The 27411-nt window shown below is 41.3% G+C and overlaps 2 protein-coding genes across 5 annotated transcripts in view; both read left to right on the forward strand.

Moving 5' to 3' along the window:
* Positions 1-235: 235 nt before the first annotated feature.
* On the forward strand, positions 236-9938 carry LOC112222408 (ragulator complex protein LAMTOR5). Of its 2 annotated transcripts, XM_024385205.1 has the most exons (5): positions 236-297; positions 1686-1884; positions 1976-2037; positions 2839-2956; positions 9519-9938. In XM_024385205.1, the coding sequence occupies exons 2-5, from the start codon at positions 1811-1813 to the stop codon at positions 9577-9579; spliced, it is 315 nt and encodes a 104-aa protein (XP_024240973.1). In that variant the 5' UTR covers positions 236-297; positions 1686-1810; the 3' UTR covers positions 9580-9938. The 2 variants fall into 2 exon arrangements, with proteins under 2 accessions (XP_024240973.1, XP_024240972.1); XM_024385204.2 differs by lacking the exon at positions 236-297 and having other exon boundaries at positions 1555-1884.
* A 139-nt stretch (positions 9939-10077) lies between these two features.
* The window catches only part of LOC112222406 (solute carrier family 16 member 4), a 45643-nt gene continuing 28309 nt past the window's right edge, over positions 10078-27411 (forward strand). The window contains exons 1-7 of one of the 3 annotated variants that reach the window (XM_042304224.1): positions 10078-11864; positions 12470-12563; positions 15368-15507; positions 24066-24216; positions 24552-24684; positions 25155-25298; positions 27132-27293. In XM_042304224.1, coding sequence (XP_042160158.1) covers positions 15485-15507; positions 24066-24216; positions 24552-24684; positions 25155-25298; positions 27132-27293 — 613 coding nt within the window. In that variant the 5' untranslated portion in view covers positions 10078-11864; positions 12470-12563; positions 15368-15484. Of the gene's footprint in view, positions 11877-12469; positions 12564-15367; positions 15508-24065; positions 24217-24551; positions 24685-25154; positions 25299-27131; positions 27294-27411 lie in introns of all 3 variants that reach the window. The other 2 variants (XM_042304225.1, XM_042304223.1) reach the window with 2 other exon arrangements.

Consider the following 27411-nt stretch of genomic DNA (forward strand, 5'->3'; position numbering starts at 1 on the left):
TGCAAATTTTGTTTATTTATCAATCACTTATGGCCTAGTTGGTAAAGGATATCAATCTTCACTGGTTCTCAAACCTCTCCTCCGGGAGCCTCAGACTTTTCACAATTTTGTTGTAGCCCTGAACAAGCTCAGTAGATTCACCAATTCAAGGGCTTGATGATTAGGTAACAAGTTGAATCAGGTGTGCTAGCTCTGGAATAGATCAAATACATGGAACGGCTGGGGGATCCTGACTGAGGAGAGTGAGATTGAAAAAGATGACAGAAGTGGATGTTGATGTGGAGCGTGAATATAATGGTGGGGTAATCAAGGAGAATTGGAATATTGTCCAAAAGAATAGAAAACTGAGCAATTAGCATACAGTGATGAGAATGTCCCGTAGGAATCCATTTTCTTAATGAGGAGCAGCTGATTGGATTACCAATTTTGAAGAATCTATTTTGATATACCCAAACTGGTGGAGAGAGTTTTGGGTAAAGTGAAGGCTGTGAGGATCACGAGAGGCAGGCTTGTTTAGATTTTTTTTTGTTCATCTGAGGAGCAGAAGATGCTTGTGTTGCGTCTCACCAGATTTGAAAAGTTTGATGTCCTGTGCGTCTCTTCGGAACAGGGCACGTCTACAGGGGGTAATATCTGGCGTCTTTTGGGAAGTCGACGTTACAGAGATGGAAAATATTCCTGGAGTGATTTGATGTTTGTCAGATGAATCGTATGGTCAATGAGGAGAAAGTGAAGAGTATCTGTTCTTCTGTTTTTTTTATTTAAATGGAGTCTCCCTACTCAAGTGCAGTTTGGCTATATAAACTACAGAGTCAGAGCATGTATCCCAAGGCCAATGCAGTGTGATCACTGTAAAGCTTTTGGACATGTTTTAAGTGTTTGCAGAAGGGAGAGCCAAGCTGTGGAAAAGATAATATCCTGTGTTTTAAAAGTAATGAAAATGTGACATGTTGCCACTGTGGCGGGAACCATGAAGCCACATCTTTGGAATGACCAAGTGTGAAAGAGAATGAGATGGCCAAAGACAGGGCTGTCCAGAGCATTTCATATGCAGCGGCTGTTAAAAGGGTTGAGGTTTTGAATGGTGCTCCTGAAGAATCCATGATGGCGGACAGACCTTCACTGAAGGCTGCAGGTGTTGTCATTCAGCAGCAGGACCCAGATATGTTCAAGGTTAAGTAGATGGCCTTTTATAGCTATGGGGATTAATGGCACTGCCATGGTGGCGAGGGAGTTCAGGAAAATGCATATCATTGTGGATGCGACGGAACGGTTCCAAGGACTGAAAGAACTTCTCAGTGGAGGAGTTGCATGGAGTATTGTCACAAGCCGTACCACCTTGTCAGGTCATAGAGCCTGAAAAGGGAGATAAGTGGGGGTTTTGTTAATGTGTTTTATTTTATTTTGGGTGGATTAAGTTTTCCCTATCACGTATGGGTTTTATTTTTTGCCTTGGTTTTCTCAACCCTGTCCAGTTGGTGGCGCTAACGCACCTTTTTGGGTTGTAGTCTGCCATAAAAACTACAGAAGAAGGGTCCTGAGGAGAGGTTTGAGAACCACTAATGTAAAGTGGGGGTAGCTTACCAACAAGAGTATATTGTTGTATGTCTATTGCTTTTGGGAGAGAAGCAACTGTTCTTATTTTGTAAAGTTGTGTTCTTTCTCCACCCTCCTTTCCATTCCAGAAAAAAAATCAAATGGAATCGCCTTTGGTGTAATTTAGCCTTCGATGGTTTCCGTAGGAATGCGCATCAGCTGACTGACTCGAGAAAAGTCAGAAAGGAGACAATCACAAACAAATTATCGGCAGATGTCCCAGTTATTAATTGCAGCTAACGCTATCATAACCATGGAGTCGACTCTCGAGCAACATCTGGATGATACGTAAGTGATTATTTGATCGAAACTTATTTGATTTTACCAAATCGTTAAATTATGATGAAAATATTCCTCAAATGCTGTTTTGATGTGATAGCATGAAGAATCCAGCCATTGTCGGAGTTCTCTGCACGGACCAACAAGGACATATTCTAGGCTGTAAGTAAAGTCCTCATTTCTTGTTGCTGTCTTTTTATGTATCTGATTATTCAGCAGACAAAATGTTTAACTGACGACCACACGCAGTCGTCGTCAAATCAATAACATTTATTTCACAATGCCCTGTATCAGCAGTTGTCACTGTACTTATACAGATCCCTAGAGAACCATAGCGACTATGGACAAACTCGCTATTAAGGCAGGAACCTAGGAAGCAACCTAGAGGAACCAGGCCCCGAGGAGTGGCCAATCGTTTTCAGGCTATGGCGATAGAGTATATGGCCATTAAGGCCAGATCGTTCTTCAAGATGTTCATTGGTGACCAGCAGGATCAAATAATAAACCGTGGTTATAGAGGCTGCGACACATCAGCACCTCGGGAGTAACTGTCAGTCGGCTTCCAGGACAAGGTACTAGGTAGCACATCCGGTGAACAGGTCAGGGTTCCATAGCTAGTAGTCCATCATTCGTCAATGGGGGGCGAATGCTGCTAGCTAGCTAAACTGTTTTGCAGCCTATGTCTGGTAACTGCCTCCAACATTTAACACTTCAACAAAAGACTGAGTGTTTGAAAACTATGAAAATATATCCTTGAAATGGCAACAGTAACAAATATTAGACAATGTAATACATCAAATAATAGTAGCCTAGCTAGAGCTAAATCATGTTATCTATGGTGATGCCTAGCAAATGTATCAGGTCCACTTCTGAGACTAGGTAACTTATCACAAGATCAGCCTACATTTTGACATTCCATATGACTGAATCGGAGTCTACTTTGTCTCCTTGTGTTTATTTCAGGTCGTGGCTCTCTGTCTGATGAGCATGGGGGAGTGGTATCTGTACTGGCCAGACAGGCAGCCTCTCTCACCAGAGACCCTACAGACAGTCCCACAGTGTGCCTGGAGTCAGATTCAGGGTGAGGAATCACATCCAGTTAATATTAGGGTGAGTTTGTTTTGCATCGCTTGGTGTCCCGGGTGGGTGGGATTTCACTTTAGGAACAATGAAAGGGTTTAAAATGTGCAAACCCAGGACACCCGGCATTGCAAAACACTCTCCTTCGGATAGTTATATGACCAGTTACTATTTACAAATAAGGTTTGTAGCCCCTGTTTCTTTGGCAGAGGATCTGAAAGCATTGAATAGATAATAGTGCAGTCTTCCCAGCCTGTCAGAGGGCAATGCCAAGCTATTATAATGTTGCTAATACCTTTGCAAGTTTTTCACATCTACATGACAGGCATAGGCAGGATCTAGGGGTGGATTTGGGACTCGACTGGGAGCTTATCTGCAAAGTGCATGTCTTGTGAAACTGAAATCCGTTTTACCCAATGTTTACCAGCATCTCACCCGTGCACCTTTACTCCACACACAGTAATGCATACAAAGCTTTCCTTGCCCTCCCTTCGGCAAATCTATCCTCCTGCTTACAAGCAAAAACTCCAAAACAGGAAGTACCAGTGACTCTCTCAATATGGAAGTGGTCGGATGAAGCGGATGCTAGCACAGATCAATATGTTCCGGGATTCATCCGATAACATTGAAGAGTTTACCACATCAATCACCAGCTTCATTAATAAGTGCATTGACGACGTCGTCCCCACAGTGACCATGCGTACATATACCAACCAGAAGTCATGGATTACAGGCAACATCCGCACTGAGCTAAAGGTTAGCGCTGCAGCTTTCAAAGAGCGGGACACTAATCCGGATGCTTATAGATAAGAAAACAATGTGCGTGCTGCAATGGGGCAGAAGTTAGCCTGTTGTGATTCTGGATGGCCATATTGCTAGCAATAATGACTTGAAACTGCCATGTGGGGAATCGTAAGTGGCTCATTTCAGCTTATATCATCTTGTTGATACCATGTTTTGATTGATTTCATGTTAATGCTAATATGGCTCAAATTCGCTAGCTAACCAACAACTGTAACAATGTATTTGAGAGACAAGGTGTAAATGCATGTTTTCAATAAACCTTGGAGACTAAATATAGCTTACATGTTGCCAACAATCTAAGCCAACCTATGGTTTGCCTCATGGTTGTGTCGTTTTTGTTGCTAAAGCACCAATCAGTCTAAGAAATCCTGCTACGACATCCGACAAACCACCAGCGTCAATACAGGACTAAGATCGAATCCTACTATTCCGGCTCTGACGCTTATCGATTGTGGTGGGGCTTGCAAACTGTCACGGATTACAAACGGAAACCCAGCCTGCCATCTGCCCAGTGACGCAAGCCTACCAGAGGAGTTAAATCACTTCTATACTCGCTTCGAGGCTTGCAACACTGAACCATGCATGAAAGCACCAGCTGTTCCGGACAACTGATCTTGCGCTCCGTAGCCAATGTGAGAAGCTCTTTAAACGGGACACGTACTTAGAGCATGCGCTGATCAACCTCTCGCTGACCTTGTCTATAATACCTACAGTACCAGTCAAAAGTTTGGACACACCTACTCATTCAAGGGTTTTTCTTTTCTTTTTTACCACTTTCTACATTGTAGAATAATAGTGAAGACATCAACACTATGAAATAACACATGGAATCATGTAGTAACCAAAAGTGTTAAATATATATATATTTTTTTATATTCTTCAAAGTAGCCACCCTTTGCCTTGACAGCTTTGCACACTTGGCATTCTCTCAACCAGCTTCACCTGGAATGATTTTCCAACTGTCTTGAATGAGTTCCCACATATGCTCAACACTTGTTGGCTGCTTTTCCTTCAATCTGCGGCCCAACTCATCCCAAACCATCTCAATTGGGTTGAGGTCGGGTGACTGTGGAGGCCAGGTCATCTGATGCAGCACTCCTTCACTCTCCTCCTTGGTCAAATAGCCCTTACACAGCCTGGAGGTGTGTTGGGTCATTCTATTAAAAGATAAATGATAGTCCCACTAAGCGCAAACCAGATGGGATGGCGTATCTCTGCAGAATGCTTTGGTAGCCATGCTGGTTAAGTGTGCTTTGAATTATAAATAAATCACTGACAGTGTCACCAGAAAACCACCACCTCCATGCTTCACGGTGGGAACCACACATGCAGAAATCATCCATTCACCTGCTCTGCATCTGACAAAGACACGGCGGATGGAACCAAAAATCTGAAATACATATTTCCACTGATCTAATGTCCAATGCTCGTGTTTCTTGGCACAAGCCAGTCTCTTTTTGGTGTCCTCTAGTAGTGGTGTCTTTGCAGCAATTTGAACATGAAGGCCTGATTCACACGGTCTCCTCTGAACAGTTGATTTGTCTGTTACTTGAGGTGCTATTAACTCTAATGAACTTATCCTCTGCAGCAGAGGTAACTGTGGGTCTTCCTTTCCTGTGGCGGCCCTCATGAGAGCTAGCTTCATCATAGCGCTTGATGGTTTTGCAACTGCACTTGAAGAAACTTTCAAAGTTCTTGACGTTTTCCGCATTGGCTGACCATGTCTTAAAGTAATGGACTGTCGTTTCTCTGCTTATTTGAGCTGTTCTTGCCCTGATATGGACTTGATCTTTTACCAAATAGCCCTGTCTTCTGTATACCAACCCTACCTTGTCACAATGGATTGACTCAAACGCATTAAGGAAATAAATTCCACAAATGAACTTTTACAAGGCGCACCTGTTAATTGAAATGCATTCCAGGTGACTACCTCATGAAGCTGGATGAGAGAATGCCTAGTGTGCAAAGATGTCAAAGGCAAAGGGTGGCTACTTTGAAGAATCTCAAATATAAGATATGTTGATTTTTAACTTTTTTTTTTTTGGTTATATGATTTCATAGTTTTGATGTTTTCACTATTCTACAATGTAGAAAATAGTAAAACATAAAGAAGAACCCTTGAATGAGTAGGCGTGTCCAAACCTTTTGACTGGTACTGTACATGTTTCAAGTAGGGCTGGGAATTGCCAGGGACCTGACAATACAATATTATCAAGATGCTTAGGTGCCATTATGAAATGTACTGAGCCCCACCGTGGATGTCATAATACCCATAACCTAGCGGTCAAACAGGGAAATGTTTCCAATTGTTTTGCCTCATTCATTTTTCCCATGGAGGACTTTAAAAACACTTCAAATAAGGGCTGTGTTTTGTGTAGGCTTACCCTGGCGTGATGTTTTGATCACCAAAATCCCAGACAAGATGACCTTCATCAATATTCAGCTCTATTTACACTCCGATTAGAAAAAGCTAATTAGCGTCAAAGTAGACATCATGCAACGCTGCAAGCTCCTGCCCATCTTTTAACTAATAGGTATTGTGTCAATTTTAAACTTCCCCAAGACCGTTCACAGCATTGTCAATTTAAGGTAATGTTGCCAATTTATTCATTACTAAATTTAGTCAGTTAATCCAGAGATTCTTACCTTTGCCTCGATTTTCAGATTGCATCTCATCCAGATCATTTATTTTATTTTACCTTTATTTTACTAGGCAAGTCAGTTAAGAACAAATTCTTATTTTCAATGATGGCCTAGGAACAGTGGGTTAACTGCCTGTTCAGGGGCAGAATGACAGATTTGTACCTTGTCAGCTCAGGGATTTGAACTGGGATTGATTTAAAAACTAATAGTTTTGAATTAAGATTCTTCTAACAGGCAGCCAGTCCAGAGACCTTAAAACCGGTGTACTGTGTGCTCTCCGTCCGGTCTTTGTCAGTACCCGTGCTGCAGCATTCTGTGTTTTGCAGTTGACCAATTGCTTTCTTTGGTAGACCAGACAGGAGAGCATTACAGTAGTTTAATGCTGCACCTTGGCAATGTTAAAAGCTATTTTGGTCACATTCCTAATGTGGTGTTTGAAATTTGAGTTCAGGATATAAAATGACACCTAGGTTTTTTTTAGCTGGTGTTTTATCTTTATTGCCTGTGAATGTACGGCCAGATTCTCTGTGCTTTGGCTCAGACTTTTTTATTTTATATATATATATATTTTTTTTTTGCTGTGGTGGTTACGAGAAACAAACTGTTTGAAACAATTTCTCCAGAATTTTTTGCTAAATAGTGGAAGGTTGGAGATTGGCCGACCAATTGCTAAGAGCTGAAGAACAATACTTGCGCTTCTTCTGATATGCAAATAAAAACTGTTTTGAATATGGTGGTGGGGATAGTATAGAGAAGGCAGTTGAAGGCTTAAGTTGTGATATAACTTTCGTGAGCATGTCTGTGTCAACCAGGGGGGAAGAATCCATAGTGCCCTTGCGTGGTAGGCTAGGACACATCATTAAACCTCTCAAAAGGTCTTGTTTGACTGATACCCAGCCTAATGTTTGTTGTCTTATTAGTTTGCGGTGGTAGGATTTTATCTGGCTATCCATGGTCGAGAAGCACACTCTCAAATTATTGTGATTATTAGTGATCAAGTTCGATATGCCAGACAGGCTGATCTTTCTAATTGACTTGTTATATATGCCAAGTTGCTCACTCAGAATATCATAATGGACCTGCACATTTTACTTTCTCCACTTCCGCTCTGCCTTTCTACAATTTCCCTCTTAATTTATTTGTTTCCTCACTCATCCAAGGGCCTCTCTGTTTGGATGTGGACTTGTTCAACCTTACTGGAGCTATGCCATTAATGGTTGCCTTTCATTTGCTATTAAAAGTTATCAAATAAATCATCACAAGAGGAAAGTAGAATGGGTGATGGAGTATTGTTCATACTCAAGTCTGTAGCAACTTCAGAGGTAAGCTGCCGTTTCTTAACGTGTTCAGTATTACCCTGTGCTATTGGCAAACAAGGTAGTAAAAAAAATCCACAATGGTGATCAGATAAAGCAACATCAACAATAGAAGCTATGTCAATAGAAAGCCCCTTGGTAGGGTGGGCCCAGTAACATGTTGGATAAATCTATAGAGCTGAAAATATTCATAAACTCAATGTCCTTGGGAGTCCGTCTCTTTGTCAAAATGAATATTAAGGGGCAGCAGGTTGCCTAGTTGTTAGAGCGTTGAGACAGTAACCGAAAGGTTGCAAGATACATACACTTGTTTGCAAAGCATGTGACAAATAAAATGTAGATTTGTCTAGTTCATTGACTGTGCTGCCACCTTGTGGATATCAGAAGTATGTGCACCGCTTCATATTAATTTAACTAGGCAAGTCAGTTAACAAATTATTTACAATGGCGGCTTAGGAAAAGTGGGTTTTCCCTGTAAAACATTTTAAAAATCGGACATGATTGGTAGATGAACAAGATGTTTATTTTTTTTTTAAATTCTCTGTGCCACCTTTTCAGCTGAATGGGGGGGGTGGAGTTCCCCTCGGATCGCCTTGCCATAACAGGTTATTGAGAACAAATGATTATTTACAATGGCGGCTTAGGAAAAGTGGGTTAACTGCCTTGTCAGGGGGGGGCCTCGCCCAAATGTATACCCCCATTGGAAAATATAAATGTACTGTTTGAAAATGTGAAGAAAGAAAATATGACATTGCACGTACCCCCAGTTTGGGAATACCTGCTCAACATGTAAAGAATTTATGGAAATATATTCATAGTGTAATCATTGTTAATATTCTTGACTGTTCTACATTCTTCTAATAAGAGAGCTGTTGAAACCAATCAGTGTTCAGCATCTTTTAAGGTCTTTGTTTATAATCAGTCATTTGTACCCCCCCTAGCATTTTGTCTAGTTCTTGTATGTATACTTTGTTTTCTGCAATTAAAAAAAGAGCTAAAAACAAAGGAATCTAGTGGAAACCAGACGCGAGGCAAAGGAAAACCAAGTGAAGCAGTTTTTGGTGACAGTCAGGTTTGAAATCAGCGTATTATATGCGCTATGGTTTGCATATTATCACAAAGTATTACTAGGTAGTGACTTCAACTGTAAGCTAGCAAGGAAAGTTAGCCTACAATTTTAAAGCTGGAAGCTTAGCTACCGGTATTGTCTTGCATTTATATGAGTGTTCTAGCCTGTCTGTTTTTGCGAACAGTTTCAACATTTCATGTTGCTTTATTCGTTTGTGTTCGATGCTGTGAAGCAGGAGTAGACTGGAGAGCTAATGCAGCGCCGACAACTCTAGCAATAAATTAGTACTTGGAGCAGGCACTTTGCTCTTCACGCTATAAAGAGGCTGAGAGACATTTGACAGCAATACCGACCGTAAAACAAATTCCAGTTTTTAAAGTACCTACGTTTCGGTATACCGTGCAACACTAATGGACAGGTGGGAGCTGCTATTCTACTTTAAGACTCTTCATTAATATGGGCCCTGGTCTTTCAATACCATAGGCAGGTCACATGACAAGTTTGCTGTGGCAACTGTTTCCTCATCTCTAAAACAATGCGAACAGTAGTAATACTATACAGCTTTTAATAGTGATGTTTATTTGCATACTGTTGAGTATTTTTGTTGGTTAGTGATTTTGAATATTGCGTTATTTTATTTAGGCATGTCTTGATTTGAAATGCAATTGATTGGCCATAGGCTTTTTACTATGGTAAACCTTTTTCATTGATCGTTTATCCCCCCCCCCCAGGAATATTCTAGTGAGAACACATGGAGCCATCACCGTAGCTGTTCACAAGATGGCGTCATGAGGTCACCTAATGAAGATAGATGAGGCTGTTTTGTAAATCTGTTTGTTCACTAATGCTAAATAATCATACCCAATATAAAGTCTGGATCTGGGAGGTCACATTGAAGTTGCAGAAGATTGTTTTTTTGTTTTTTTCACTGTGTTTGGCCAAGAGTCATATTTAAAAGTCAAGTACATGCATACTATTTGAGTTGTGTTTTGTATATGTTTTAATAGGGTCTGATCTGTTTTTGGGGCGACTTATTTCTTATTCATTAACTGGCTAATACTTTTTTTGGACATTCATCTGAAATCAGGTCTGATTTTTCAAATCCATGTAGAAATATTGTATATGTTCATATTAAAAGCAATGTCACAGTTTGTAATGGTGTCTATGATTTCTGCAAAGTCAGGGGGACTTGGTTGTAAGTCCAGACACGCACAGTACAAACAATCTTTTTAGTGTGGTATGTTTTCAAGTATAATGTCAAATGTCACTCTCGTGGGATACTGCAGTAAACTTTGCCTAGAGGAGCTGAATGTGGTAGTTGGTACTCTGTACTTCTATATTGTACTGCAGTATCTGGTTTTTAAATGTGGCATGTCAAATGGGGGGGACTTGTGTCGTACAGTATGTCTGAACTGAGTCTTCTAGGATTTTAACTGTAGGGATAAGTTGCCCCCCCCCCAGATGCTGGTCTTGTCAGTTTTCCATTTCCCCACTAAAGGGTTGACATTAAGGGTTGCAGCTATTGCCTGGGGCAAGTGAGCTGAGTGGTCATACAAGTTGAACCTGCTCTGTGATTGGCCCATTAGGCAGGTGATCTACCAAAATGCAAAGAATTCCAGTAAGTAAACATGACCTACAAACCTACAGGAGTTGAACATGGATTCCGGGCCAAGCCTCACAGTCCCCATTACAGCCAGAAGACTTACACCCCCCCAATCTAAAGGCCACCCCAGACTCGGAACACACTGACCTTTTTAATGTCAGAGGTCATTGTCAGTGATTCATTGTCTCTGTACCAAATAGCACTCTATTCCCTATATAATGGGCCCTGGTCAAAAGTTGTTCACTATATAGTGACTGGGGTGCTATTTGGAACACAACGTGTTCTTGACTAGCACACTGAATTAACTTAGGTGTGTGTGTGTGTGATGCATCACATTCCCTGTAGTTTTATATATTCAAATACTGGAAAAATAAAGAAAATATTTACCCCGAGTTAATTAACAGATGGAATTTGGTCACAAGTGCTCCCTTCATAAAATGAGTTGCATGATGCATCTGTGTGTGAGATGTTTATAGATGGGTCTGCTTTATCATTTAGCTCTCTCGCATTAGCTCTTTTTATCTCCCTCGTTTTAACTCGATCTATGTTTACTACAGTGAGCAGACATGTGAACTGTGTATCTCTTCACTGTCCCAGCAGGTGCACATGCTTTCAGTGAACGCATTTCCAGTTCAATGCATTTCTAGGGCATCTCAGGTCGATAAACTTTAACTGGGATCCGGTCAGTTTAATCTTCTGACCTTCGTGTCATGGGTCCATTATTTTCTCCTTTAGATGGTTCAGCATTTCTCGTGGCATCCTGCTGAGGTAATTCTGTGCAAATAATAGGCCTAAGTGTGGATGGAATTTATTAGTTTCAAAACCTAGTCGTTATATGGTTTTATACCATTTTAATCTCTCATTATTACACAATTGGAGTTCAGGTCATACAGACCTTGCGCCAAAGTTCCTCTGCAGTGGATGGGATGTCCCGTTACATGCGGCGAGAACACTGCAGTCAGCGATAACGCCTAGGTTGGCTGTCAACCTGTAGAAAGACCCTCTATCTCCGATCATCTCTATAATCTCTAACTCTTAACATTGTTCGTGCTCATTCTCCATTTTTAGCCTATTAACATGCTGTTTTGACAGTGCAGTGAGACGTTTTTATACCCCTTTGGGAGGTTTTCAGAGCGATCGTTACGTGCCAGTCACGTGTCAGCCCCTGTGAGAGCGACTTTGGTTCACGCGACCCTTCTCAATAAATCGCAAATGTTCTGTTGAACTCTGAGGGGGGAACACACAGTTAAATAAAGTTATGGCTCATTCATCCTCAAAGGAACGGGTCCTGCTATGTCGATGTATATGTCAAGGAACCTTCAAGTAGAAGCAGTCTAAGTGCACTATCAAAAGGACAGTGTGCACCTAAAATGTAGGAATCTCCCATCTAGCTCTTCGAGCGCAGAACACCATCGATATTTCTTGCTATTGGAGATCAAGAGGAAAATACTTCAAAATCTGATGGAAGATTAAGGTATGCATATAAGTATGTTAAATACTGTAATTTCAGTTTTCATGAATCAATAGCTAAGTGTTCTATACTTAAGTGTTTTTGCATTTCTGTATTTATTTTTATAGGGCTTTGGGGATATGGTTTTATTGTTTAAAAAAAAGTCACGAATACATAATCATTTATATTAGCCTATTTTGTTTTCTTGTTGGCTGTAGCCTACTATTAATGATTGCTGCTACACACTACGTTTAATTTGTTGTAATTTCAATTTTGTGCGATTTGGAGTGCACGGGCACTGCACCGATGTAGTTTGATCGAATCTAAGTCCTTTATTAAATTAATTAGCGGTGACAATTTGTCGTGATTATCCATCTTGTGTGAAATACTTTGGGGGGGAAATATATGTTCATATGGTCTTACATAGTAACTTAATGAAGAAATCTGGGATCTGGCTAAATGTCATTAATTTAAAAATCCCAAAAGTGATGTGCCAATCCCAGATTGCCCATTTAATGTTCAGTTAATTTCTGTGTTCTTGACCTGGTCACCTGGTTGTTATAAGGTTACTGTAACTGAATTCAAACAGCTAGTGGGTAGTAATTTATCAATTGTTTTTCCCCAAACAGAGTTGTGACTGTAGGTAGGGTGAGTGAGGGGCCACAATGCAACAATAAAACTCTGATCTAAAAGAGAGCAACTGGTCCAGCAGATTTGTATATGGTAAGAGACCTCTCTATGAGTTTTTATATTTACAATACTGCGGTGGTGTATGGTCCAGACCTCGGTTCAAATAGTATTTTAACAGTTTTTGAAACTCTCCCAGTTCAAGTTTATTTAATTATTTTACCAGGCAAGTCAGTTAGGAACAAATTCTTATTTTCAATGACAGCCTTTTTTAAAATACTAACTGCCTTGTTCAGAAGGACAGTTTTTCTTTTACCTTGTCAGCTCGGGGATTTGATCTTGCTAGTCCAACGCTCTAACCACTAGGCTACCTGCCGCCAAAACCAATATAAAACCCTGACCACCTGGCACTCCCGGTGAGGACATGCAAACACAATGTATTTTAAAGATTTCAAAAAGTACTTGTGAACTCATACGCCAAAGTATTCAATACTGTGGTGTGTGGTCGTTCCATTCTCCTTTTCAGGGATAATAAACTAAGCCAAAATCTTTTTCACCTAATCACCAAGCAACGTCTTAGCAACTTAATCTCACCATTCCTCATGACTAATGCGGATTCAAGAATGTGAGAGTTTGCTATTAGTATTGTGTTGTATTACTATAATATGGAGTCATATGGGGAGGCAAAGCTACAGTAGTTGTGGCTACAGATCTGTGGTCACAGAGCTTGTTCGTACAGTAAATCCTTAAAAAGGAAACTGATACATTATCTCAAACTAATTGTATTCAAAACATACAATCATCAAATATCTTAATTTGAGTTGTTTACTCTCAAATATTGGAAAAACCTTGAGATGAGAACAATTACTCTGAAATGAGAGAATCTTTCATTTTCCAACGAAACAATGAGTTCAACAGGTTTTGTTCTTTTAATTGAACTTTTATGGTCGCCTGACCAATATCCTGTTTCAACCTGATCTACTCCAGGACAAAGCAATCAACATGCCTAGTTTATTGTAATTAATTGCCTGTTAAACCATTGTTGACGCAACACTCCAAAGGGAGTTGGATGCTGTAACTGAACCCACTGGGCATAGCCAATGTCAATTCGACGTCTATGTGATAACAAAGTGAAGGCAATAAAAACGTCAATCATATCATTGGACTTCGGTTAAAAGTTGGGTGATTAAAAAAAAAAAAAAAAAAAATGGTTTTTAACAATTCTTGAAATGAGTTTACTTTGATGACTTTTTGGTATATCCAATTTATTTTTCAGGAAAAAAACATAGAATTTAAGTTGAAACAACAACGTGGAAACAACAGCGATTCATCCAGTTTCTCCCCAGCGAGAAAGCTTCTAACTAACATTTTGGCTGACCTAAAGGTTTCCATCATAGGGTTCTTATATAGATAGACAGATGAGACCAGAGCCCCTTGGTCTTAATATAGGAAATGAATATGCTAACTTAGCTATCCAGACATGCTAGCTCTTCACACAGAAGATGGATATGGTAGCTGTCCAGACATAGCACACAGCTAGCTATGTGGCGTATAATGTGACATACTATAGTATGTGTCAATAACTAGCCCGCCTCCACCCCAGGGGCCCTAGCACTGCTCAGAGACAGAGATACTAGCAGCCTCAACCCCAAAGCCCTTAGTACTGCTCAGAGACAGAGATACTAGCAGTCTCAACCTCAGGGCCCTTAGCACTGCTCAGGGCCAGAGAAACTAGCAGCCTCCACATCAGGGCCCTTAGCACTGCTCGGGGCCAGAGATACTAGCAGCCTCCACATCAGGGCCCTTAGCACTGCTCAGGGCCAGAGATACTAGCAGCCTCCACATCAGGGCCCTTAGCACTGCATAGAAAGTCAGAGATAATAATAAGGGCTGGAAACCCCTGACACACACCCTACAGTCCCACCCCCACAATAGCTCATCCTCCTGCTTCTGAGCTCCTCCCTGGTATAACCCGACAGACAGCCCCTCCCTGGTATAACCCGACAGACTGAGCACCAGGTCTGTGGTGGTTCAATACATGTCATGCATGCCAGAGGTGACATTTAGCTTACTTCAGCCCTGGCTTGCAGGAAGGAAATCCAATCCGGCATGATCTAGTTTGAACCTGCTCGCGCTCTTAAAGTAAAATGTAGAGTAATATTAAGATGCACTGTAATGACATGACAGTTTTTGTAGGACAGCTTCAACTGACTCTCCAATTTGATTTGAATAATATAACAAAACACAATCTATAGATTTTCATCATTTAATCTATAGATAATCATAATTTTTCAACCTTTTTGGCTGATGAAAGAGTGCTAAGGTCAGACTATTGCTTTAGATCTGTCTGTCCCCCTCGCCTACCTTATGTCTGTCTCTCTGTCTGTTTGTCCAGAGATGTCTCTGCTTTTTCAGAGTTTCTCAAAGAAAGATGGTCATTGTGCTAGTGGTCATCGTTGACATCCAGCCGAGTGTTTTTGAAAACGGGGTTCTTGCCCCGTTCATTATCTCAAGACTAGTTCGTCCTGATCCCTGTCTCCTCCTTCGTGATCTTTTAGATCTATTTGATCTCCCTGAAAGGAATCTGGAAAGGCAAGAAGAAAGTTGCATTTTTCTGCAAAGGTGGTCATTGTGAGAACTCAATCAAATGGATCTCATTTAAATATTTATTATATATATTTATATATATTTTAAAGTGTCTTCGTGCTTTGATGGGTGGTTATCTGTGTACAACGCTTGCTAACTTCAACTTCAGGGAAAGTTTGTCTCTCAAGACAAGTCACACGGTTGCCATGAATTTCATTTCATTTAGCTTTTATCGAACCATAAAAGACCTTGAGGTTAAACATTTTCTAGGGTGATTTTCAAGTTATTTCTAACTTGTGTGTATGTTGTTACAGGTGCAAGGCTAACCTTGACACAGCTGTAGATGGATCTCCCTATCCAGACACACCAGAGGATGATGCTACAGTAGACAACAGATCATTTGAATTCTCTCTGCTGCTGCTGCTTTCACCATGCTACCTAAAGAACACAACAGGTAAATGACACCTCCGCCTGTATCTGTACCCACTAATGACTGTAGAGATCCTATGGCTGCTTTTAATGAATCTAATTACCAATAATAACATGTATAAAACAGTATAAATCAGGTCCTTAGGAAACTATGCAGTTATTTTTTATTTTTTTTGTATTATTTCTTACATTGTTGGCCCAGAAAATCTCAAATGTTTTTACATACAGCCGGGAAGAACTATTGGATATAAAAGTGATGTCAACTTACCAACCAGGAACTGGTCTTTCCCAAAGCAGATCCCTTGTTTTTTAACCGTTATTTAACTAGGCAGGTCAGTTAAGAACAAATTCTTATTTTCAATGACAGCCTAGGAACAGTGGGATAACTGCCTTGTTCAAGGACAGAATGACAGATTTTGTCAGCTCGGGGATTTGAACTTGCAACCTTTCAATCACTAGTCCAACGCTCTAACCACTAGGCTACCCTACCGCCCCATCTGACCTTCACCCTGGACATGGGATCTTATCTCAGAGGCTGACCCAAAAAAACGTGGTCGCCGCAAGAGAGGCAGACGGAGCGGCCTACTGGTCAGACTCAGAAGGCGAGCGCAGCATCCACCGCTTCCGAGCATATTACTCGCCAATGTCCAATCTCTAGATAACAAGGTGGATGAAATTAGGGCACGAGTTGCATTCCAGAGAGACATCAGAGATTGTAACATTCTCTGTTTCACGGAAACATGGCTCACTCGGGATATGTTGTCAGAGTCGGTACAGCCGTCCGGTTTCTTCATGCATCGCGCCGACAGAAACCAACATCTTCCTGTTAAGAAGAAGGGCGGGGGTGTATGCCTTATGATTAACGATTCATGGTGTAATCACAACAACATACAGGAACTCAAGTCCCTTTGTTCACTTGACCTAGAATTCCTTACAGTCAAATGCCGACGCATTATCTTCCAAGAGAATTCTCTTTGGTTAGTCACAGCCGTGTAACCCCCCTAAGCAGATACCTAGTCGGCCCTGAAAGGACTTCACTGGACTCTATGTAAACTGGAAACCATACATCCTGATGCTGCATTTATTGAAGCTGGGGATTTTAACAAAGCTAACCTGAGAACAATACTTCCTAAATTCTATCAGCATATCGACTGCGTGACACAAGCCTCTAGCATTCTGGATCATTGCTACTCTAACTTCTGTGATGCATACAAAGCCCTCCCCGCACTGCCTTCGGCAAATTTGAACATGACTCCATTTTGTTGCTCCCAGCCTATAGACAGGAAACGCCCGTGCTCAACCAGCGTCATGTTCTGATCAGCTTGATCGACCTGTTTGCGCTCTCTTTTTCTCTGTCTTTCTCCTCTGTTTCTCTTTCTCTCCCTCTCTCTCTCTTTTTTTCTCTGTTTCTCTCTCTCTCTCACTAAAGGGTTCTATTTTCAGCTGGTGCTCAGGCGCTAGTGTCAAACGCACATTAGTTTGAAGTTCCGTCATGTAAAAACTGGCACACCCTGGATAGTTTCGTCAATTTACATCAGCTCGCTTGTACTGAGATGGGAGGGGCGGTAATATTTGAGGTTTGTCCTTAAAAACAATCGCAAAAGTGACAATTTTAAGACTCACAAAAAGCAGGTTTTAACGGTAACACAGTTGAGAGTGAAAGTGCAGCCAATCCAGCAGTGACACACAGGGCCCATGGAAGTGCAGCCAATCCAGCAGTGACACACAGGGCCCATGGAAGTGCAGCCAATCCAGCAGTGACACACAGGGCCCATGGAAGTGCAGCCAATCCAGCAGTGACACACAGGGCCCATGGAAGTGCAGCCAATCCAGCAGTGACACACAGGGCCCATGGAAGTGCAGCCAATCCAGCAGTGACACACAGGGCCCATGGAAGTGCAGCCAATCCAGCAGTGACACACAGGGCCCATGGAAGTGGATGTTGTATTTCAAAAACATCAAAAATAGGAAAGTAGGCTATGAATAAAGGGGTTTTAAATGGTCTACTGAAAGTGCTTTGAGTTTTTTTTTGCCTTCATGCTTTTTCATGATTCACAATTCACCTGCATACTTCATTTTGCTTGTTCAAGTAGGTTATCCATCCCCATTTTCAAAGAGCGCCCCTCGTCCGATTACCATAGATACGCTCCTTAAAACTATTCAGTCCTCCTATAATGCCATATTAATGGGGGGAAAAAAATAGGCAACGATACAGGAGCCTAGTATTTTGTATACAGTGCATTCGGAAAGTATTCAAACCCCTTGACTTTTTTCCACATTTTGTTACGTTACAGCATTATTCTAAAATGTATTTAAAAAAAAAAAAATCCTTATCAATCTACACACAGTACCCCATAATGACAGAGAAAAAAACTGGTTATTGTACATTTTTACACATTTATAAAAATAAGGAAATATGACATTTATTGAAGTACCCTTTACTCAGTAAAGGCATACACAGTGTTGCAGAGATGGTTGTGGAGATGGGAGAACCTTCCAGAAGGACAACCATCTCTGCTGCACTCTATCAGAGTGACCATCGGGTTCTTGGTCACCTCCCTGACCAAGGCCCTTCTCTCCCGATTGCTCAGTTTAGCCGGGCGGCCAGTTCTAGGAAGAGTCTTGGTAGTTTCAAAATTCTTTCATTTAAGAAACAAAAGGGTATATCTAGTCAGTTGTACAGCTGAATGCATTCAACTGAAATGTGTCTTCTGCATTTAACCCAACCCTGCTGAATCAGAGAGGTGTGGAGGCCTGCCTTAATCAACATCCACAGCGACCAGGGAACAGTGGGTTAGCTGCCTTGCTCAGGGACAGAATGACAGATTTTTACCTTGTCACCTTTCGGTTACTGGTCCAACACTCCTACCCGCCAGGCCACTTGTCACCCCCTTCCCCAGACCTGTGCCTCGACACAATCCTGTCTTGAAGCTCTACGGACAATCCCTTCAACCTCATGGCTTAGTTTTTTTGCTGACATGCACTGTCAACTGTGGGACCTTATGTAGACAGGTGGGTGCCTTTCCAAATCATGTCCAATCAATTTGATTTACCACAGGTGGACTCCAATCAAGTTGTAGAAACATCTCATGGATGATCAATGGAAACAGGATGCACCCGAGCTAAATTTCGAGTCTCATAGCAAAGGGTCTGAATACTTATGTATGTTTAATACATGTTTTGTTTTTTTATTATCTAAAAACCTGTTTTTGTTTTGTTATTATGACTTATTATGTGTAGATTGATGAGGGGAAAAAATATTTAGTCAATTTTAGAATAAGGCTGTAAAGGTAACAAAATGTGGAAAAAGTCAAGGGGTCTGAATACTTTCCAAATGTATTGTAAGTAATAGTAAAATGTGTTTCTTTGGAGAAGCGCATCTTTGGTAACCAATTTTGAGAGGTTCTCTTTGATGGGGATGGATACTTGACCAAGCCAAATGAAGTATGCGAGTATGGATGGATACTTGACCAAGCCAAATGAATTATACGAGTAGGGATGGATACTTGACCAAGCCAAATGAAGCATGCAAGTAGGGATGGATACTTGACCAAGCCAAATGAACTATGCAAGTAGGTATGGATACTTGACCAAGCCAAATGAAGCAAGCAAGTAGGGCTGGATACTTGACCAAGCCAAATGAAGCATGCAAGTAGGGCTGCATACTTGACCAAGCCAAATGAAGCATGCAAGTAGGGATGTGTGTGTGTATGTTTTAGGATGTGCAGTATATTTTCAATTCAAGGCACTCTGACGAATAGCACAACATACAAAAAAATATATATATATTTTTCCCTTTCATGTGATTAAAAACCAAGCCCTCCATAGGATATCTTAACCCTAGGCCTAACTACTGTAATGCGTCAGGTCGTGTTTATCCTGGCCTTTCCATAAAATGTGTTTAAATGGTCTATTCATCAAAGTGCCTTGAATTATATAAGGGTCGCATGAGGCAAAGTACCAACCGAGATCAACAGACACCAAAAGGAAGTGTGGTCAGGGGTCAGACAGTATCCATCACTTACAATGGGGCAAAAAATGATTTAGTCAGCCACCAATTGTGCAAGTTCTCCCACTTAAAAAGATGAGAGAGGCCTGTAATTTTCATCATAGGTACACTTCAACTATGACAGACAAAATGAGAAAAAAAATCCATAAAATCACATTGTAGGATTTTTAATGAATTTATTTGCAAATTATGGTGGAAAATAAGTATTTGATCATTTACAAACAAGCAAGATTTCTGGCTCTCACAGACCTGTAACTTCTTCTTTAAGAGGCTCTTCTGTCCTCCACTCGTTACCTGTATTAATGGCAGTAAGTAAATGTTTTCCTTAATAAAGCAGCAGTCAGTGCTAGTGCTACTCATCTCATATGTATATACTGTATTCTATACCATCTACTGCATCTTTGCCTATGCCGCACGGCCATCGCTCATCCATATATATATATATATATATATAAATATATTCTTATTCATCCCTTTACATTTGTGTGTATAAGGTAGTTGTTGTGAATTTATTTGATTATTTGTTAGATATTACTGCATTGTCGGAACCCAAAGCACAAGCATTTTGCTACACTTGCATTAACATCTGCTAACCATGTGTATGTGACCAATAAAATTTTATTTGATTTAGTGAGAAAATACAAGTGCAAACTGCTAGGTGCTATTGGGGACTTGTTTTCTAACTGGGATATACAGTGCCTTGCGAAAGTATTCGGCCCCCTTGAACTTTGCGACCTTTTGCCACATTTCAGGCTTCAAACATAAAGATATAAAACTGTATTTTTTTGTGAAGAATCAACAACAAGTGGGACACAATCATGAAGTGGAACGACATTTCTTGGATATTTCAAACTTTTTTAACAAATCAAAAACTGAAAAATTGGGCGTGCAAAATTATTCAGCCCCCTTAAGTTAATACTTTGTAGCGCCACCTTTTGCTGCGATTACAGCTGTAAGTCGCTTGGGGTATGTCTCTATCAGTTTTGCACATCGAGAGACTGAAATGTTTTCCCATTCCTCCTTGCAAAACAGCTCGAGCTCAGTGAGGTTGGATGGAGAGCATTTGTGAACAGCAGTTTTCAGTTCTTTCCACAGATTCTCGATTGGATTCAGGTCTGGACTTTGACTTGGCCATTCTAACACCTGGATATGTTTATTTTTGAACCATTCCATTGCAGATTTTGCTTTATGTTTTGGATCATTGTCTTGTTGGAAGACAAATCTCCGTCCCAGTCTCAGGTCTTTTGCAGACTCCATCAGGGTTTCTTCCAGAATGGTCCTGTATTTGGCTCCATCCATCTTCCCATCAATTTTAACCATCTTCCCTGTCCCTGCTGAAGAAAAGCAGGCCCAAACCATGATGCTGCCACCACCATGTTTGACAGTGGGGATGGTGTGTACAGGGTGATGAGCTGTGTTGCTTTTACGCCAAACATAACGTTTTGCATTGTTGCCAAAAAGTTCAATTTTGGTTTCATCTGACCAGAGCACCTTCTTCCACATGTTTGGTGTGTCTCCCAGGTGGCTTGTGGCAAACTTTAAACAACACTTTTTATGGATATCTTTAAGAAATGGCTTTCTTCTTGCCACTCTTCCATAAAGGCCAGATTTGTGCAATATACGACTGATTGTTGTCCTATGGACAGAGTCTCCCACCTCAGCTGTAGATCTCTGCAGTTCATCCAGAGTGATCATGGGCCTCTTGGCTGCATCTCTGATCAGTCTTCTCCTTGTATGAGCTGAAAGTTTAGAGGGACGGCCAGGTCTTGGTAGATTTGCAGTGGTCTGATACTCCTTCCATTTCAATATTATCGCTTGCACAGTGCTCCTTGGGATGTTTAAAGCTTGGGAAATCTTTTGGTATCCAAATCCGGCTTTAAACTTCTTCACAACAGTATCTCGGACCTGCCTGGTGTGTTCCTTGTTCTTCATGATGCTCTCTGCACTTTTAACGGACCTCTGAGACTATCACAGTGCAGGTGCATTTATACGGAGACTTGATTACACACAGGTGGATTGTATTTATCATCATTAGTCATTTAGGTCAACATTGGATCATTCAGAGATCCTCACTGAACTTCTGGAGAGAGTTTGCTGCACTGAAAGTAAAGGGGCTGAATAATTTTGCACGCCCAATTTTTCAGTTTTTGATTTGTTAAAAAAGTTTGAAATATCCAATAAATGTTGTTCCACTTCATGATTGTGTCCCACTTGTTGTTGATTCTTCACGAAAAAATACAGTTTTATATCTTTATGTTTGAAGCCTGAAATGTGGCAAAAGGTCGCAAAGTTCAAGGGGGGCGAATACTTTCGCAAGGCACTGTATGTTCCTGAGGAAGGACGTTGTTAGCAGCTGGGTTGGGCTGGCAGGAATCTTGGAAATGTGGAGGTGTTTCTTGGAATGCTTTTGTGATTAATCTACAGAGCTTCATCAACACAACCAAACATTGGCCAGGCTGACCTACATTGCAGACTGACATACCAGCTAACCACATCATATGATATACAGATGTAGGATCTGAATTTGAGCCAGGTTGCTACAGCAAGAAAATAGTCATGCAGCAACAGAAAATGTGGATTATAATTTAATTAAGCAACATTTTTGTAGGGGTTGATATGTTCTTCGTACGGGAAAATCAAGTCTGAAATTTCATAGGTAAAATGTCATAGTTCAAAGCCTTTTTAAACCTCAGGTAAGCTCTCCTGAAACAGGGTGATCAAATTAAGATCCTATATCTGTAGCAATCGGATGTCCAACAATGCAGCGTCTGCAAAGTAGTTGGAAGGTACTGGTTTCAGGTCAAGTTTGTTCGCATGTTAAAGTGTTTTTTGTCTGGTTTATGGAGCGACCAAGTCCCGGCTTGGGCGTTTGTCCCAAATGTCAGCCTATTCTCTTTATAGTACACTGGTCCAAAGGGAATAGGGCTCCATTTGGGACGCACTGCTAGTCATTATCACCACACAGTTGGCTGGCAGTCATTATCACCCCACAGCTGGCTTAGACAGATTTAAAGAGTCATGAACAAGTCAATCTCCTTAACCACTCCTAATTCCAGGGAGAACCTCACGACACAAGGCTACGGATTCATGTTAGCAAAGCTGGGGTTTTACACACACACACACACACACACACACACACACACACACACACACACACACACACACACACACACACACACACACACAAAGCTGGGACCTTGTCCTTGTTGGTGATCCATGACACACACACAAAATCATGTGTAGCTAGATGGGTGATAAATGATAATTTACAGTCTCTAAGAAGAACTCCCAACCTCTCAGTATCCTTAACTCTCTATCTATAGAGTCCCTTGAGTAAAGCGCTGTCAGTAGCATTGCACTTGGCCAGTGTCTATAGGAAATGTACAATATCCTGGGACAAGTATAGTGTTGCTGACAGCGCTTTTACTCAAGGGACTCTATAGATGGTGCGTGTTGAAATATTAACGTGTGCTGCGACATACAGGCCGAGTTCCCTGGGTGGGAGGAGTTTACACATTTTAATTTAGACCATTCTATAGGTCCGAGTGTGAAATCTTCAAATTCACCCACAGACAGTCGGACCAAGGAGATCTACTGTACTTCAGACACGTATTGTAAACACACCTAAAACAATAAAGTGCTTGTTAACCTGTTAACCAGGGCCGGGACGATACCAGTATCGCGATACTCGTTAGTATCTTAGCAAAGAAATAAAACACGAAGCGGACTTAACTTCTAAAAGAAACATCCCTATTGTTGGCAAACAAACATCATTATGATGTCATCCAGAGTCACCTGTATTTATTTTCCAGGTTATAGAACACAATATGTTACATACAGAAGTTTTTTTTTTTTTAAAGGACCAAAGAGTTTGGTCTGCTTCGTGTTTTTCCATTTTTGCCATGGAACAAAAATAATATGGTACTGGTATCGTCACATGCCTTAATGTTAAAAACCCTGAAATAATCTGCCCAGGGGCTCTGTCTGCACTAACCAATAGGAGTTAGTAACCTGTCCTTATCAATCACTATTACCAACCGGAGTGGGGGAAAAAATGAAATAGTAGCCACGGTTGATTACTTTAAACCTATTCTTTAACATATGAAGACATTGCAGTGTCTCTGGTAGCTACTGTACATCTTAAGCTTTGTCAGTAGAGGTCAAATTAGATCAAATGAGCCACTACTTTGAGGTTTTTGTATTGATTACATACAGTACATTTGGAGTATGACTTATTTCATGAAATAAATAAAGTACTTTTCTGACCACAGCTTTTCATGTACAATATATACCAGTACAGTATACAGTAGATTATATAATTCTATACCGAACATTTTTCTTATGTTCTCATTAAGCGTTTAGCTGAGATTTACTGTATGGCTCATGATTAGGATTATTATCAGAATACGCTGTGGCTGAGTAACTAAGCCCATAGATGTGGTGGTTTACAGTCCTTTGAAAGTGTTCCATTCTGTTTTTTTTTGTAAGCATTACATTGTAACATTTTACTTTGAAAGTGTTCCATAGCTATTGTTTACTTTGAAAAGTGTTGTATTGTTGTGGTATGTTTGCAGCGAGCCCAAGGCTGCCAAGCTCAGCCTGTTCAACAGAAATAACGCCCTGAATGCCTGTATGAAGAAAGAGGAGAAGAAAGAGAAGGATATTCATTATGAGGATTCCCCAGATGGTGGCTGGGGCTGGATGGTTGTACTTCACTGCTTCCTGGTACGACTTCTTCTTTCCTCATCTTTGAGTGTTTCGAGGTTCACCAAATGTTTATCTATTGGACATGTTTCTAGATTATTATTTTTTTATATATAATTGTTCATATGTTATACAATTATGCAGAGTTAGGGTCAATTTAATTTAGATTCCAGTCGATTCGTAAAAGTAAACCCAATTTGCAATTTGCAATTTGCAGTCAATCAGTAATTGACTGCAATAGAAAGGGAATTGACCCGAACCCTGACCCCCCCAACCCTGCATTTTGTAGTGTGGCAGATCATGTGTGTGTGTGTGTACGTCTGCCTACCTGCCTCCCTCTTTCTGTCTGACTCCAGGTGAATGTGCTGGTGATGGGGACCCTGAAGACGTTTGGGATCTTCTTCGTGACATTCCAGGATGAGTTCGGAGGGTCGGCAGAGAGTATCAGCTGGATCGGCTCCATCATGTCTAGCCTGCGGCTCTCTGGAGGTCAGCGTTCACATGACATGAAAACACTCAGACTACTACTGTATCACAGGAGGTTGGTGGCACCTTAATTGGGGAGGACGGGTTTGTGATAACGGCTGGAGAGGAATGATTGGAACGGTATCTAATACATCAAACGCATGGTGTCCAGGTGTTTGATGCCATTCCATTTACTTACTCCATTCCAGACCTTATTGTGAGCCGTCCTCCCCTCAGCAGCCCCCACTGTACTGTATCTGTGTGTGTGCGCGTGTTTAATTCAGATGTGTGCAGTGTGTGTGTGTGTGAGGTCAGAGTTCACATAAAACCAAAGTCTGACCACATCACTCTTCCCTCTGGGTCTGGGGTATGGGGGTCTGGCTCTTGTGTTGCATCACTGACAACATCTGACACCGGTCTGTCCTACTAAGAGCTTTGTGAATGGATGAATTATGGGATACATTTTCATGTTTTTCTGTTTGTTCCTGTGTTAGGTCCCCTGGCCGCTGTATCGTGTGCGAAGCTGGGGAACAGAGTGACCTCTATAGCTGGGGCTGTGCTGGTCAGTGTTGGCTTCCTCATGAGTGTCTTTGCCACCAGTGTGGTATTCCTATACATCAGCATGGGGCTGATTGTGGGTAAGTTATCAGAGGTTATCAGAGGTTAAAAAAGAGGTTAAAAGAGCTTCAGAGCAGACAAGGCCGGAGTCCAATATATGTGTAAAATACTTGAAAGTACTTGTCTTTAGGTATCTGATATACTTGAACTGTGTTTTTTTTCTGTCTTGCATTTTTATTTTGGTATTTGGTGACAAATCCTGTTTTTAATGAAAAAAAAAAAGGAATCTGTGTCTGAATCTGTGATGATCATAAAATACATTATCATAAATACACTGTATGACCAAAAGTATGTGGACATGTGCTTTTGGAACATCTAATTCCAAAATCATAAGCATTAATATGGAGTTGGTCCCTCCTTTGCTGCAATAACAGCCTGCACTCTTCTGGGAAGGCTTTCCACTAGATTGTGGAACATTGCTGCGGGGACTTGATTCCATTCAGCCACAAGAGCATTAGTGAGGTCGGGCACTGATGTTGGGCGATTATGCCTGGCTCATAGTCGGTGTTCCAATTCATCCCAAAGGTGTTTGATGAGGTTGAGGTCAAGGCTCTGTGCAGACCAGTCAAGTTCTTCCACACCGATCTCGACTAACCATTTCTATATGGACCTCACTTTGAGCACAGTGGGATTGTAATGCTGAAACAGGAAAGGGCCTTCCCCAAACTGTTACCACAAAGTTGGAAGCACAGAATCATCTAGCATGTAATTGTATGCTGTAGAGTTAAGATATCCCTGCACTGGAACTAAGGGTCCTAGCCAAGACCATGAAAAACAGCCCCAGACCATTATTCCTCCTCCACCAAACTTTACAGTTTGGTCTATGCATTCAAGCAGGTAGAGTTCTCCTGGCATCCGCCAAACCCAGATTTGTCTGTCAGACTGCCAGATGGTGAAGTTGAGTGGCTGCTGCCAACATACTGCCTCAAATCTCGGATGTAATAAATGTATCACTAGTCACTTTAAACAATGCCACTTTATATCATGTTTACATACCCTACATTACTCATCTCATATGTATGTACTGTACTCTATACCATCTACTGCATCTTGCCTTTGCCATTCGGCCATTGCTCATCCATTTATTTATATGTACATATTCATTCCTTTACACTTGTGTGTAAAAGGTAGTTGTGAAATTGTTAGATTACTTGTTAGATATTACTGCACGGTCGGAACTAGAAGCACAAGCTTTTCGCTACACTCGCGCTAACATCTGCTAACCATGTGTATGTGACCAATAAAATTTGATTTGAAGTGTGAATTGTGACTCCAGAGAATGCGTTTCCACTGCTCCAGAGTCCGATGGCGTTGAGCTTTATACCAATGCAGCCGACGCCTGGCATGGTGATCTTAGGTTTGTGCGCAGCTGCTCGGCCAAGGAAACCCATTTCAGGAAGCTCCCGACGAACAGTTCTTGTGCTGACATTGCTTCCAGAGGCAGTTTGTAACTCTGTAGTGTGTGTTGCAACTGAGGACAGACGATTTTTACTCGCTACAGCACTTGTCATTCCAGTTCTGTGAGCATGTGTGGCCTACCACTTTTTGGCTGAGCTCCTCGACGTTTCCACTTCACAATAACAGCACTTACAGCACTTACAGTTGGGGCAGCTCTAGCAGGGCAGAAATTTGACAAACTGACTTGTTGGAAACTATGACAGTGCCCAAGTCACTGAGCTCTTCAGTACCGGCCATTCTACTGCCAATGTTTGTCTATGGAGATTGCATGGCGGTGTGCTCAGTTTTATACTCCTGCTAGCAACGGGTGTGGCTAAAATAGCCCAAATCCACTCATTTGAAGGGGTGTCAACATACTGCTGTCTATATACTGTATGTCATGTAACCCCTCTCAGGCCTTGGTTTTGCACTCCTGTACCAAGCCACCTCTGTTGTCACGGCAACATATTTCCGTAAGAGGTTAGCGACGGCATACTCCATCGGGCGGTCTGGGATGGGCTTGACCTTCGCCCTCGCCCCTTTCACTCAGCTGCTGCTGGATCAGTATGCCTGGCAAGGTACTGACAGACACACACACACAGATATACACACACATATACACACACATCTGTTATTGGGATGTGAAAATGATTTAATTATTATGGGAATATCATAATGCTCTTCTGGAATGACCCC

The sequence above is a fragment of the Oncorhynchus tshawytscha genome, linkage group LG22 (assembly GCF_018296145.1).
Source record: "Oncorhynchus tshawytscha isolate Ot180627B linkage group LG22, Otsh_v2.0, whole genome shotgun sequence".
NCBI classification, from domain to species: Eukaryota; Metazoa; Chordata; class Actinopteri; order Salmoniformes; family Salmonidae; genus Oncorhynchus; species Oncorhynchus tshawytscha.

Bases quoted from the DNA above. Each gene is read 5' to 3' on its own strand.
- LOC112222408 (XM_024385205.1), top strand. From the start codon at position 1,811: ATGTCCCAGTTATTAATTGCAGCTAACGCTATCATAACCATGGAGTCG. The intron at 1,885-1,975 runs GTAAGTGATTAT...TTGATGTGATAG, and splicing joins GAGCAACATCTGGATGATAC to CATGAAGAATCCAGCCATTG. The intron at 2,038-2,838 runs GTAAGTAAAGTC...TGTTTATTTCAG, and splicing joins ACAAGGACATATTCTAGGCT to GTCGTGGCTCTCTGTCTGAT.